The sequence below is a fragment of the Sapajus apella genome, unplaced genomic scaffold (genome assembly GCF_009761245.1).
Source record: "Sapajus apella isolate SASKATOON/1434 unplaced genomic scaffold, GSC_monkey_1.0 scaffold118, whole genome shotgun sequence".
Classification (NCBI taxonomy): domain Eukaryota; kingdom Metazoa; phylum Chordata; class Mammalia; order Primates; family Cebidae; genus Sapajus; species Sapajus apella.
Window position 1 is genome coordinate 1,227,915 of NW_022437058.1, and position 14,055 is coordinate 1,241,969.

The 14,055-nt window shown below is 49.8% G+C and overlaps 1 protein-coding gene across 12 annotated transcripts in view; it reads right to left on the minus strand.

The window, feature by feature from the left end:
- The window catches only part of SEMA4D (semaphorin 4D), a 127,636-nt gene that overhangs the window by 27,256 nt on the left and 86,325 nt on the right, over nucleotides 1–14,055 (minus strand). For all 12 annotated transcript variants that reach the window (XM_032260426.1, XM_032260425.1, XM_032260424.1 and 9 more), the window contains 5 exons: nucleotides 12,849–13,194; nucleotides 10,906–11,051; nucleotides 7,336–7,398; nucleotides 3,780–3,878; nucleotides 937–1,030 (listed from right to left, as the gene is read on the minus strand). In XM_032260426.1, coding sequence (XP_032116317.1) covers nucleotides 937–1,030; nucleotides 3,780–3,878; nucleotides 7,336–7,398; nucleotides 10,906–11,051; nucleotides 12,849–12,954 — 508 coding nt within the window. In that variant the 5' untranslated portion in view covers nucleotides 12,955–13,194. The remainder of the gene's footprint in view (nucleotides 1–936; nucleotides 1,031–3,779; nucleotides 3,879–7,335; nucleotides 7,399–10,905; nucleotides 11,052–12,848; nucleotides 13,195–14,055) is intronic.

Here is a 14,055-nt window from a genome sequence, read left to right on the forward strand (position 1 = left end):
CAGTGGTTCCCTTTATAAACCAATTAAGCCCCCACCCCCACCCCGGGGGAAGGGAAAGACAGTCTCCTCAACTTTTGGGGTGCCCTGTGTCTTCTAGTTCTTTCTTTTTCGAGATGAGGTTTCTTGTTTAGATACAGGGTCCCACTCTGTTGCCCAGGCTGGAGTGCAGTGGTGCTATCTTGGCTCACTGCAACCTCCGCCTCCCAGGTCAAGTCATTCTCATGCCTCAGCCTCCCGAATAGCTGGCACTACAGGGACAGGTCACCATGCCCAGCTAATTTTTGTATTTTTTGGTAGAGACAGGGTTTCATCCTGTTGGCCGGCTGGTCTCAAACTCCTGACCTCCAGTGATCCAGGTGTGAGCCACAGTGCCTGGCTTGAGGTGAATTCTTGCTGTTTCCCAGACTTGTCTCAAACTGCTATCCTCCCGCCTAAGCCTCCCAAGTAGCTAGGACAACAGGCATGCTCTCACTTTGTTGAGGATAATTTTATGCTCCATGTTCAGCTGCATTTTAAGAGTCATGGGGCAATAAGTAAATGCAAGCAACTCCTGCATCCAGGAAAATGTTGGCAGATGCAACAGTGGGTACACATGAGGCTATGGCCACTTGCTCAGCGGTGCGAGACCACAGACAGCATGTGCCTTGGTCAAAACCTCCCTCCCAAACAGGAGCATCTGCTCACCTTGCTAGCATTATCCAAATGACATGAGCCAGCGATGGATACAAAGTGACATTTACCGTGGTAGCTAGTATCTTTACGAACAATGAATTCAAAAGTTAAAGGGTCTAGGCAGATATGTGTCTTTTGTAAGGATAGCTCGTATTTAAACAAAGCCAAGGAAGACAGGACTTCACAGAAGATCCAAATATCCTGTTTGGTAATTAACATGACACTGTAATCTTCGGGTGAAGGAACTGGAGGGGCAGGACTCACCAACTATGACGGATGTGTAGCTGTGTGCTGGGTCAAAGGGACATCTTCCTTTGCCATCTTCATTTCTCCCCAGAAACTTAAAGGATGTTAAGCTCTACAATTGAATAAAAAGAGAGTACCTCATCAAATGGCTGAATTTCTGTGGTAATAATGTGTCTTTGTACCATTTAATTTTACAAATTTGCTATTCTCGGAAGACCAACAGGGCCGCAGGTGGGTGTGGCACCACGGGAGTCCCGCCCACCAGAGCCAGGCCGTGTGTTGCTCAGCTTGGATCTGGACATCAGCACCTCAGTGCCCTTGCTCTGACGCCCTGGCCAAGCTTCCCAAGATCTCAGACCCTCAGTTTACTCATCTGCAAAATGGAAATGGCAATGCTGATGGCTCTAGGGCTGGAAAGCCGCCAGGACGAACCGAATACAGAACTTGCTCAGTATGTGAGCGGAAGCCCTTGTGCAGAATTTTAACATCAATAAAGACTGCATTCTAAGCAGCTAGATGACCCAATAAATAGGAAACAGAAAAACATAAACAGGCAGAATCCCTACCGCGCTCTACTCACCAAAATATATTCCAGATGAATCGGCAATCTGATTACTAAAAACAGAACAGCACTGCACTAAAACGAAGCAGGGGCTGGCACTGCCATCTGGGGGTCATCTCTTTACTTGGCCAGAGCGCCCACAGCCACACGAGGAAAAAATGCACAGAGCCATCCACAGAGAGAATTGGAAAGTTCCACACAAGGAAATAACACGGCAAGGTTAAATACATAACAAACTGAGGAAAATGCCTACAGAATGGCAGATGAGGTATCTCTATCCCTGAACAGGTGAAAAGCGTGGACAAATGAGTGAGAAACAGTATCCAGCGGAAAAACAGGCAAAACCCAGCAAGCGGCAGAAGAAACGCATCTCGGCTGCACAGACGAGAGAGGAGGGCTGAGGCTGCTGCGAACCAGAGAGCACACAGAACACGTGTGGGGATGCCGCTTGGCAGCCAACAGCCTGGGGAGGCTGAAGAAAACTGTCATGGCCCACTGCAGGGTGAGGACACCCAGCACCTCTGCTGCAAGAGGCTGGCTGGAAATGTACTCTCAGAAGCAGAGCAGGAAAGCTCAGGCCATGTGAAATGCCGTAGCTGACACCCCTGAAAGGCTGGTTAAAACAGCACACGGCTCTTCACCTGTCAGGTTACGGAATGTGAACTCCACTCGACGTGACCGTTTATCATACCTTGAAAGGAGGTTTAAGGCTGTTGGGGAAATCTGAACAGGGACTGGAGACCGGATGATGCTGGGGAATTATTGAACATTTTCTTAGAAATAATGACAAAACTGGAGTTATATAGGAGAATGTCACTATTCTTATGAGACGCCTGTGAAGGCATTTGGGAGTCATGGGTCAAAGTTCAGCAAGCACACATATGTGCACACACGGACACACACGTGGACACAGACATGCACAGGCAGACACGGGCACACATACGCTCGCAACTGTGCCATCTAGGTTGCCAGTGTACACAAGTGATACGACTTTTATGCAGGTGCAAAAATTTTTATTAAAAATTAGGAAAAATTATAGCTCTAAATTTAAACCAAACACACTATCCTCTAACCTCAGCAACTAACCTAGCTACAGAACGTAAGTTTAAATGACAGAACTTTAAGCTTCTGATTAAATTGAGGTTAGCCAGAAAAATCCTTTGATATGCAAAATGTTCCTAGTCCAACTGCATTTTTTTACACAAAAAGAAATACAAATGACTGTCTTTGAGGACTGAGGGTCTTACCATCCCCAAAGCACCTCCCACCCCATCAGCTTTCACTGCCAACATCTGTGGTACAGGCACCTGGATACACCCCTGCTATGAATCTCACCTGGTATTTGTCTGTGTGCAAACACCAGGCTTCCTCAGCAAGTCTCTAATGAGGCCATATGCTGTCTTGTCATTTATCTCTGACTTCAGATTGGAAAATATTTTAATTCTTACTAATTTAGGGTGCTAGCAAATGATGCTTTTCACTGTGGCATATTTCGCATTTATCGGGACTCATTAAAATCCAGGGACACACAGTCAAAAACGTGCTTCATTTTCCATGTTCACATGACTTTTTAAAAATGCTCCTTCCTCCTCTCTTTCTGACGGTCATCACGTTGCTCATCTGATTATCTGGATAGAAAGGACCCTCACACAGGGGGAGGTGCCGGACACCAGGCTGGGCAGTCAAGGATGGGACATGGTGAGGGACTGAGGCCGGACCTGCTTCTCAAGGAGCTCAGCACACTCCACCCGCGAACCCAGGAGTGGTTGAATGAGCAAGCTGCACACCACAGCCCACCCGAAGGGTGGATCTCAGAGCCAGAGCACAGATGCACCAACCAAGAACACACAAGCCAGGAGCAAGTCCTGACTTTCCCACCTGACCCAGATGCCCAGTGCTGTGCCAGGCTGTCTGTGCTTTCCAGCATGCTCCTCCTGTCTTTTCCCCCTGACCCAGATGCCCACAGCGGCCGGGCTGTCTGTCCTTTCCAGAATGCTCCCTGCCATGGCACGCTCTGCACTAGCACCAAGGGCTCCCAGCACCTTGAGCCTCGCCCCAGGCCTCGCCCTTGGCCATGGACACCGACATTTAGAGGAACCAAGTGGGCTGTGTGCCCCTGACAGCAGTCATGCAAGGCTTTCAGAGGGGCCACAAGCTGCCCCTATTTTCTGCAGCTGGCCCAGAGAAAATCCTATTGCTTTTTTAGGGTAGAGACAACTTTATGTCTGCCTTGAGCCCCCTTCTACTTTCACTGCTGACCAGGCTGGCGTGAGCACAAGGAGGTACCCATCAGTCTTACCAGGTAGTCACAGGCCGGCTGGAATGCGTTGGTCCCACACACGTAAAGGGAAGTGGCGCTGAGCGGCTGCAGCACCCGGATATAGTTGAGGCACTCTGTCTGCAGGGAAGAGAAATGCACCATTAGCAACTCTCCAGCCCAAATGCCCTCCACTATTCTAACTGCTGACGCCGTGCATCTCAGGGGCACAGACCCACGTTCACCAACACCAGCTCACACGTGGCCTCGGACCAACGAGGTATGTGTGCATTCTCGGCCTTGTCTTGTCATCTAGACCCTCTGCAGCTCCTCTTCACACACTGGCCTGCTCTCGTGCAGTGGGAGGGTCACTGGCCCCAATCCCTCCCCTGGGCAAACCTAAAGCTGAAGCTGGCCTGAGAAATTGTATCTCTGCAATGTCCATAGGCTGTTCAGGTTTCAGTCCCTAATTGACACTCAGCAAAGATGTGGTGACTAAAAAAAAACTCAATGAATGCTTACCTCAACTCTTACTGGGACACCCACTGTTGAAAGCAATACATTTTACTCTTGCTAAGTACATCGACCATTTGTTTTGTTGCCAGACCTGGGGACGTGTCCACGCTACAGAATTCCCTCTTTGTTCCTGGAGACCTCACCCTGCCTCCCACTTGCACAGAACTGGAAACAGCAATTCTAGGTCTACCCAACCCAGGGCTCCAGTCCAGCCCCCAGGGAGAGGCTGCACTAGGAGAGCCTGGAGCATGGCTTGGCATCAGAAAGGCCCAAGCAGGAAAACAAAGAAACCATTTCAGAACCCACTATTTTAGGCTGAAAGTACTCAGATTACATGTGCTATAGTCTGAAATGATCCCAGATTAGGAGAGTTCTCTTTTTGTTTGAACTGTTTTTAAACAGGTTGGAAGTAATTCACTATTCACCCCAACCCACCTGCACAACCCCAGAAACTGGAGCTATACTGCACTGCCTGCTTTTCCTCTCATTTCCTAAACTACCTTTGGATTTGAAGACAAAGACGTCAGTGCAAGTGTTTAGCATCTGTGGGGGGAAATCCCCGCAAGTGCTGAGGCAATGGTCTGAAGCCTCAGCCTGTTCCTGTATGAATACTGAATTAGAAAAGAATGAGAAAGATAAGCACATAGTTATTCCTATATATGATCATATATAATCATTTAGTTATTCACATAAAATCATAAAGATATATATATATATATACACATTCAATATAACCTTTTAATTTTACTAATGATTATCAGGTAATGAAGCATGGAACGCAGGTGACATTGTGAACAAAGTGATCCTAAGGCAAGATGCTCTAAGCCCTCTGTCACGCCCACGTAAGGGCTGCCGGAGGGCACCTGGGCTGTGCAGCAGCACCAGTACTGGGAAAGCACCCACTGTTTAGCCAGCTAGGGAAGGAGACATCCAAAATGGCTGAGATATGTCCTTCCTTGGGGAGTTGGGAGAAAATTCCACTTCTCCAAGCTCTTGTGGTAGACCTGACGGCTGTCAGGGAGGCCCACATACATTTGGGGGCTTAACTGCCTCTATGTGATGCTGCACTACAATGGTCACGTTCCATGTCCACTTTCATGTTCCACTTCTGCACCTGGATCCTCTTTTCCTTAGAAGATAAGAATTCGTAATAGTAACATAAATCTTAATGTCCTTAATATTTTTGACAGTATGTGAAAAGCACTGATGCTTAAGTTTTCTCCTCGCCTCAGCTACTTCAAAGTCCTGGGCCCCTAGCTCCAAGGCACGTGATTTACTTGACCCTATCACTGACCACCAATGCTTCGCCCTACCTGCCCTGTCCCCTGCTTCGTACTTAATAAAGGTCAGAGTGTCCGGGCCCTCGGGGCCACTGCCGGACTCCGCGCTTTGGCTGGCAGTGGATGCCTGGGCCCAAGCTCTGTTTTCTCTTTCTCAGTGTCTTGTGTCTTTTATTTCCACAGTTTCTCGTCTCCACACCTGTAGAGAGGGGCTCAGGGGACCCTGTAGGGCTGGACCCTACAAGCATGTCATTAGGAAAGTTTAGCAAAGGCTTCTTGGGTTTTCTTTCTTTCTTTCTTTCTTTTTTTTTTGCTCTTAACTCAGCTTGTCTCGGCCACCACCGAGGAAGACTGCCCAATGCCAGGTAGGGACACGATGGCTCAGAGGGTGACAAGGGTAACCTAGACCTGCAGACAGGAATGAGCACTCCACCCAGGGCTCCCTGAATGAGCACCACACTGAGGAACCTGAGGGACCAAAGCGACAGATGTGTGCCAAGAATCCAAAAGTTGCAGTGATAGAGAAAGGAAGCAGAGAAAGTCTAGGCAGACAGGGGCAGGTCCCTGGCAAAAACCCCACCTTTGAGCCAAAAAGCCTGAAACCTGTAGCCCAGAGTGAGAACTTCTGTTTGTCTGTTCTCTCATGACTGGTTTTTTTCTCTCATTTCTGAATAATGCCTTTTTACAATCAAATGTTGTCGTTTCCATAAAAACCTATAGCAGCCCACCCTGCCCCCCATCCTATGCCTATAAAGACCCCAGACTCAGTTGGTAGAGAAGAGAAGGGGCTGGACTGGAGAGAGGTGACTTGACTTCAGAGGGACGGATGGACTTTGGAGAAATGGCTTAACTTTGGAGAAGAGCTGGCCATAAACGGCCAGACTTCAGGCAAGATTATTTGCCTGTCCTATTCCCTCTCCAGCCCCCCTCTCCGATGAGAGCCACTTCTGTCACTAAACAAAATTCTCTGACTCCACCATCCTTCAAGTGTCCATGAGACTTCATTCTTCTTGGAAGCCGGACAAGAGCTCAGGACCCACTGAATGTGGGTACCCAAAAAAGGCTGTCCTACTGGCCCTTTGCCCTTACTGGCAGAGGGCGTCTGCCCCATGCAATGAGGCAAGGGGCCTACTGAGCTTATAACACACCATTGTCCACAGACAGCAGAGATGAGAGAGCATTGTAACATGCCCTCTGGGGCTGGGGGGGCCACAGGCACCCCAACCTGGGTACCGCCACAGGGCCCACAGAAAGCCTGCTCCTGCTGGCACCCAAAACAGCCAGCCAGCCAGCCACCCAGATCTTTCACTCGTTCCCTCACGTGCTCCCTCCTGCAAGAGGTTAAATGCAGCAGGCCGATTAAATGGGGCACCTCTGTCGCAAGTCCAGTGAAGGGGTTGAGAAAAACTGCATGCTTAGCACTCCTCCAAGTCTAAGGCCTCTGCGTGCAGGGAAGCAGAACCAACCCTGAATTTCTATACCATTCACAGTGGGCTTCAGAAGTTGTACTCTGTAGTCAAAATTTTGGGCCATTTGAATACACTCAATTCATATAAACTTTAAAAAAATATTTACCAAAGGCTGACTATGCTTGGCACCTGCTCTGAGAAACCCAGCCCTGATGCTCAGGAATAGACAAATAAGCTCCAAGACGCATCACAACAATGTAACCAAGCCCAGCAGAATGAACAGAACCTGGAGAAAACGCCTGGCCTGCACTGCAGGAGTCCTGGCATTCAGTAGATCAAAACCACCATGAAATACTTGCATGGCATTTTTTTGTAGCTTGCAAAAGAAATTACCTGTTTTGATTTCCCCTTTTCTGCGCATTTTGCTTTTTTGTCTTCTGAGACCTTCCAATGTACCTGTTGGGAAAGAGTCCATTTCAGCGCATATTCTTTTAAAGAGATACTAGCATAAAAATGCTTTAAAAAACATATTTGAGTTTAGAGCCTAGAGGGTTCTCCTGAGATGATCAACTCTCAGACTGCAAGGGAAGTTGAGAGAGCTGGGGAACAGCCTGGGGCCTTCATGAACATCCTCACTGTGATCCTTATCCTGAAACAAGTGGAATCTGGAAGACCGGCTCCCAAATTTCCATCATACACCACAAAACAGCAGCAAAAATCAAACTAGTGAAAGTGGAGAAAATTATATTATTTGTCAAATACCTAAACCGTAAGTATTTTCATACATCAAAGTGGGCTTTTTCACACCCATTCAAAGTGACTCTACAGGCCAGGCAAGTGGCTCACACCTGTGATCCCAATACTTTGGGAGGCTGAAACAGGCGGATCACCTGAGGTCAGGAGTTCGAGAGCAGCCTGGCCAACATGATGAAACCCTGTCTTTACTAAAAACACAAAAATTAGCTTGGCATGGTGATGCATGCCTGTAATCCCAGCTACTTGGGAGGCTGAGGCAGAAGAATTGCTTGAACCCAGGAGACAGGTTGCAGTGAGCCGAGACCCTCCAGCCTGGGCAACAGAGCAAGACTCTGCCAAAGAAAAAAAAAAGTAACTCTACAGTCTAGGGTTTTTTTTGTTTTTTTTTTTTAAGCCTCAATATTCACTGTATCAGTGAAAAGAAAGAATTACGCTTCCTTAAACTTGCATGTCGGCAGCAGGAGGAAGTGATGAAGTAACACCACCAGCTCAGCTCAGACACTGTCTTAGTTAAGATCCACGTTCCTACCACCTCTTCTTTCAAACCAGGGACGATTCATAATCAGAAACTGTCAGGGGGTGGGGACCTTAGCCCCTTACCCTCCAAAGCCCCCACAGGATAGAAAGCAACAGAAGACAAAAGGGAAAGAACACAGGCTTCTATACCTATCCCTGACTTACCTTCCTCAAAATGCCCCATCTCTCTCCATGATGCTCCATAACTCATACAAAAGAAACCAGTAACAATACATTGTTCTCCACCCAGAGGCTTGTAGTGGGTGTCAGGGCTCAGAGGTTAGGAAGCACACAGGGCTTCTAGGAGGGAGAGTGTGGGGAGGGGAGCCCCACTGTAGGTGTCTAACTAACTCAGTGCTGCCTGCACAGCACCCAGGCAGCAGACACAGTACCAAGAGAATGTCTTTTCATGGAAATGGAAGTCCTGATCAGGACACACAAAAGCAGAACAGAGTGTCATTTAAAATAGCAACTTCCTTCAGCATTTAAAGTACAGATGATTTCATCAACTTGCATTAAGGGACAAGGGAACGTGCACTTCAACAGGCCCTTGATTACGATTTTCACGGATGCTTGGCTGGGGTGCCTTTATTTTTTAAGTTTAAGAGGTCCCCAAGCCTCTCCCCCACCCCGAGGGACCACCATGGTGTCATTCACAGAGCAATGGCTGGCTCTCACTGACTACCCGTGGGGCCAGCACAAACACACTGTCCACAATTCCCACACAACTGAGAGTGAGCCTGCATGGTCAGAAAGGCGCTCGGAGGGGGAGAATTTAACAGACACGACAAGAGTAAGAGCGGAGTGGGGTGAGACCACCACAACCTTCTGCTCAGAGTGCGTCACAGTGCTAAATACTTTGTTTTTGTGTTTTGAGACAAAGTCTCGCGCTCTTGCCCAGGCTGGACTGCAGTGGCATGATCTCGGCTCACTGCAGCCTTGACCTCCTGGGCTCAAGTGATCCTGCTGCTGCCTCAGACTCCCAAGCACCTCAGACCCCCAAGCAACTCAGACTCCCAAGACCTAAGCCATCACACCTGGCTATTTTTTGTAGTTTTTGTAGAGACAGGGTTTCGCCATGTTGTCCAGGCTGGTCTCGAACTCCTGAGCTCAAGCAATCCACCTACTATGGCCTCCTAGTGTTGGAAATACATGCGTGAGCCACTGCACCCAGCTGAATACTTTTTTTTCAGAGCATAATGCTCAGAAGCCCATTTATGTGTCAAACCAAAATTGAGAAATAAGCTAGACCCTGGAGATGAAAACAAAAAGAGATCTGGGCGGAAAATGTCCAACATGAACCTGGAACAGATTCCAGAGAGAAAGGAAACTACCCCACACCGTGAGGTCTCAGGAGCCAACCCACACAGGCTGCCGCTGGCCGTGGACATGACAATTTGAGCATGCGGCAGGGATTTCACTGTGATGGGTCAAAGCACAGCAAATATGTTTAAATCCATGAGTTCATTGTGACACTAAAAATCAATTTAAAAAACTCACTCTTGCCCTTTAGAGGGGAAACTGACTCGTTAACTCATTATTCTGAAAACCGGTAAACAAAGGCAAAGATTCCAAGCATCGATTCTGCATTTCCCAAAGGAACTGGGACCTCTACGGACCAAAAGAGCCGGTAATGGGCATTTCCTCTTGTATACGATTTCCAGCTAACAAGTGGAAAAAGAGGGGTAGAATCAGAACATTGCGTTTAGCAGTCTTTGATGAGAAGAGTATCTAGGCTTCAATGGTGAAAGGCCACTGAGGTTCAGGAGGAGTAACACCTGCCTCCATGGACAAGCCCGCCCCTCACGGTCCCAAGTGTGGTGAGCCTGGACCTGATGCCCCGCTGGGGATGTGAAGACAGAGACGCATGCTAAAGACACCGTGAATGGAGCTAGGTGTGGTGCACGGGCTTACAGTCCCAGCTACTCAGGAGGCCGAGACAGGAGGATCGCTTGAGCCCAGGAGTGTGAGGCTGCAGTGAGCTACAATCAAATTTTAAATTTGATTTGATTTTTAAAAATGTTTAAAGACACTGTGGTGACTCGAAAGCAATGTGAAGGCTGGGACACAGGATGGGCTGTGCAGAGTGGCTTTCTCAGGAAGGAAACCGAGGCTGGCTCCTAGAAGGGGAGGCTGAACGGACAGGTGACCAGCTGCAATGGACGGGAACAGCCTGGTTGCAACCCGAAGCAGACTAAGCGTTTGATCTGAACAAGCTAAACAAGCATCATCTACGAAAGGGTCAGTGAAATCTGTGAATGTGTGACGACGTAAATTTTGGAGATGCGATTTCTGGTTATCTGCAGGACAAGCAGCCCTTTCCAGTAAGACATACCCAGATGAAGAGTGTGGTATCGGGTCTGCCTCAATGCCCCAGGAAGTGGCGGGCACTGTGGGCAGGACCAAACACCTGGCCTTGCACAAGCTGCAGTGGGTACAGGGCTCATGGCACAGCTGTCTCTACTCACAGGTATGTTTGAGATTTTTTTCCATAATAAAAAGTTCAAAAACAAAAAATGAAAAGAGTGGTCTCCGGGTGAGCTGATGGTGGACACCCAAAGATGGCGCTGCACGGTGGCAGCTACAGGACGGAAGCTCCAGGTGAGTCAGCCCTCAGCCATGCAGTGGGGCCAAGAGAGGCTCCCCACTCAAGCCGGGCTGTGTGGACACACAGGGGAGCCCAGGACGTACCTCGTGCTGCTTCTCAGAGACATTGAGTGAGTTCACAGCGAAGATCGCCTCCCGGGCGCCTATGTACAAGGTGTCCTGGTCCTCGCTCAGCAGCAAGGCTGAATAGTTGTAGATGTCTGGCTCGTGAAACTGCAAGAGATGCACCTCTGTGGGATGCAAGGGCAGGGTCAGAGTGGGAGGAAGAGAAGAGCAACGGAAGCATTTTTAAGCCTGGGCACATCCTGGGTCCCTGTCTCAGTGACAATGAGCACATCTGGGTGCAGTCATGTCTCAAGGGCCGTGCGCTGCTGCAATAGGTATTGCTGCAATGGAGTTCGGCCTCAGTCAATGGCAGCCCCACAACGTGGCCAGCAAGTGTGAACACGGGACCCACTCACCGCCCTAAAGCTCGAGCCGGGAGCTGGTGTGCTCACTTTGAGGCTATGAGTCAGACGTCCCTTCTTGCTCCCTTGGATCCCACAGGGTCCCAAACCCTGTTCTGCCAGATGCTTCCTGTAACAGCTCCCACCCTCTGCCCACCGGGCTCTGGTCTGCATGCCTTTAGTCATCCACAGATTAGGTGTACAGAGAATATAATGATTTAGGATTTTCTCATTCAGGAAAAGAATGTTTTACTTCAAAATCTTTACAAAACTGATTTTGGAGAATATATCCATCAACCCATGCAGTTCTTAGTGACCACCACCACAAACTTACAGACCAGAGAAACAAGTGACATCTCTCTGCTTATTAGGTTACTGTATCGACAGCTACTTAGGAATATGAAGACTTGAGCAATAACTGCTTAAGAAGAATATAAATGTATCAGCATTACATTTTTAGGACCTGTTTCTTCTTTTCAACTGTCCTGGCATCAACATGAGCATGATGACCTTGGTTTTTACATATTACCAAGAGTCTGCCTTATTTAAGAGTGAGGTGGTCCAGGTGTAGTGTTGGGTGCCTGTAACCCCAGCACTTTGGGAGGCCAAGGTGGGAGGATTTCTTGAGTCCAGGAGATCGAGGCTGCAGTAAGCTATGATTGTCCCACTGCATTCTAGCCTGGGCATCAGAGCCAGATCCTGACTTCAAGAAAACACAAAGAGAGTCAGGTGTTCACGCTTTCTGTTCTAAGTTTTCCGTGTGAAATGGAGATGTGCGCAGGCAGCAGGTTTTCTCCTGGCACAACGACAGCCTATAATGCTGACAGCTCTCAGCCACCTGCAAGCAACACCTTGCTCAAGACCCAGGGAGTGCGCTCTCAATTCACTGAGTCAGAAACCCAGGTCCCCAGACACATCCCTGAAGAGAAGAAATAACTAAAACAAAAACTAAATAGCAGCAAAGCAAAGCAGCTGGCATGAGGCTCAGCTGCACGCAGGACCAGCGTCCTCATGATGCCTCACGGTGCTCAGGCGCCTGGGGCAGACGCTCCGAGGGGCGAGTGCTTCAGCAGCACACCTCAAACATCACCAGGTATGAGGGAGGGAAGCTTCCTGTCAGGGGTCCCCAAATTCAGAAAACAAATCAGGAGGTCTGCACGAGGCCTGCTGAGTATCTACAGCAGTCACAGCCTCTTCTCAAATCAGCTGCGTAGGCCTGCCTGCTCAGACAGAAGTTCTCAGAGCAGAGAATGCAGCAGACCACATGCCAGCATCCTCAGTCATCTGCCTCAGCATCCCAGGCAGCAGGGTCGTCATCTCATCCTCAGGATCCCAGGAAGTAGAGTCCCTGTCCCATCTCCAGTCACCCACCTCAGCATCCCGGGCAGTGGGGTCCCCATCCATCCCCAGCTACCCGTCTCAACATCCTAGGAAGTGTGGTTCCCATCCTGTCCCCAGCCACTTGCCTCAGCATCTCAGGAAGTGGGGTCCCTGTCCTATCCCCAGCCACCCACCTCAGCACCCCAGGGAGTGAGGTCCCCGTCCCATGCTATCAGCACCCTTGCAGGCTTTATCGCTCACCTCTGTGCTCCCAGGTGATCCGGGGCATGGGTGCAAATGCCATCGCTGTCCCAAACACCAGTGCAAGGGCCGTGAGCAGCCCCCTAATGGGGGTGCGCATCTTCATCAGGTAGGGGCAGCCCCAGGGCCTCTAGCCACAAAGGCTCACGCAGCAAGTGGCCAGGCAAGTGTGCTATTGAGGATGCGACTCAGCGCCCCAGGACCAGAGCAAACAGCACAGCCTGGAGCTGGTGAGCGACGTGGTCCCTGAGAATCCACATTTCCCAGTTCTCCAGGTGAGGAGGGGCCGCTCTCACCACCGCAATGTCAAAGTCCCCTTGATACTTCTTTAGGGCCTCAAGAAATGCTGGAAGGAAATGAGAAAGAACAGTCAGGACCCGTGGTGGGCGACGACCTGCTTCTCACTGCCCTACAGCCCCTCTGCCTGCCCTGGGTCCCTACCTGGGTCCATCTGCTGAGGAACAGGGAGGGTGGCGGGGGAAAAGAGGGTCTTAGAAGTGGACAGCCCACATGGACACAGGAAGGTGAGGTCAGGTCTTCAGGACCCAGTGCTTCCCACTCCTCCAGCTCCCAGCCCAGAACGCAGGACAGACACATGGAGGGGTCCTAAGCGCAGTGTGGGGTACCTGGCAGACACACACGGCCGCTGGCTGCCCAGCTTCCTTCCGGTGCGGCTGCTGTGTCCAGCTGGTAACGAGATGAAAATGAAGGAACTCGGGTTTCAGTTTCCCTTAGAGACTCTGCCTTTGTAATGCTCAGTAAGAAAACAGCCAGAAAAACGAGAGGCTGCAGAAAGAGCTAAGATGTACATGTGAGTGCACACACATGCATAGATGTACACCCATACAAACACACACGTGAGGCCTCACCATGCAGGAGTGTCTGACCTCTGCCCCAAATGGGACCCTGCTAGCTCTTCTGGTCTTACCTAAAGAAGTCTGTGCCTCATAGAAACGACGGTGACTCACTCTGGTTTGCCCAGTAAGAAGCAGCCCTTAGTAAAACAACAGGCTTAATGCTGCTGAGTGAAACTGTGGGGCTGGCAGTGGGGGAGGTGTGCACAGGCCTTCCGGCCCCATCTCTCATGTCCCCAGCATCCTCTCATGACTGCATGGCTACTGTCCTGGTGTGCCTTTGCTGGGCCCCACAGCCTAACCCGCCACAGGACTGGCCCAAGGGGCTCTAGCACCTTGATCTGGGGCCAGCT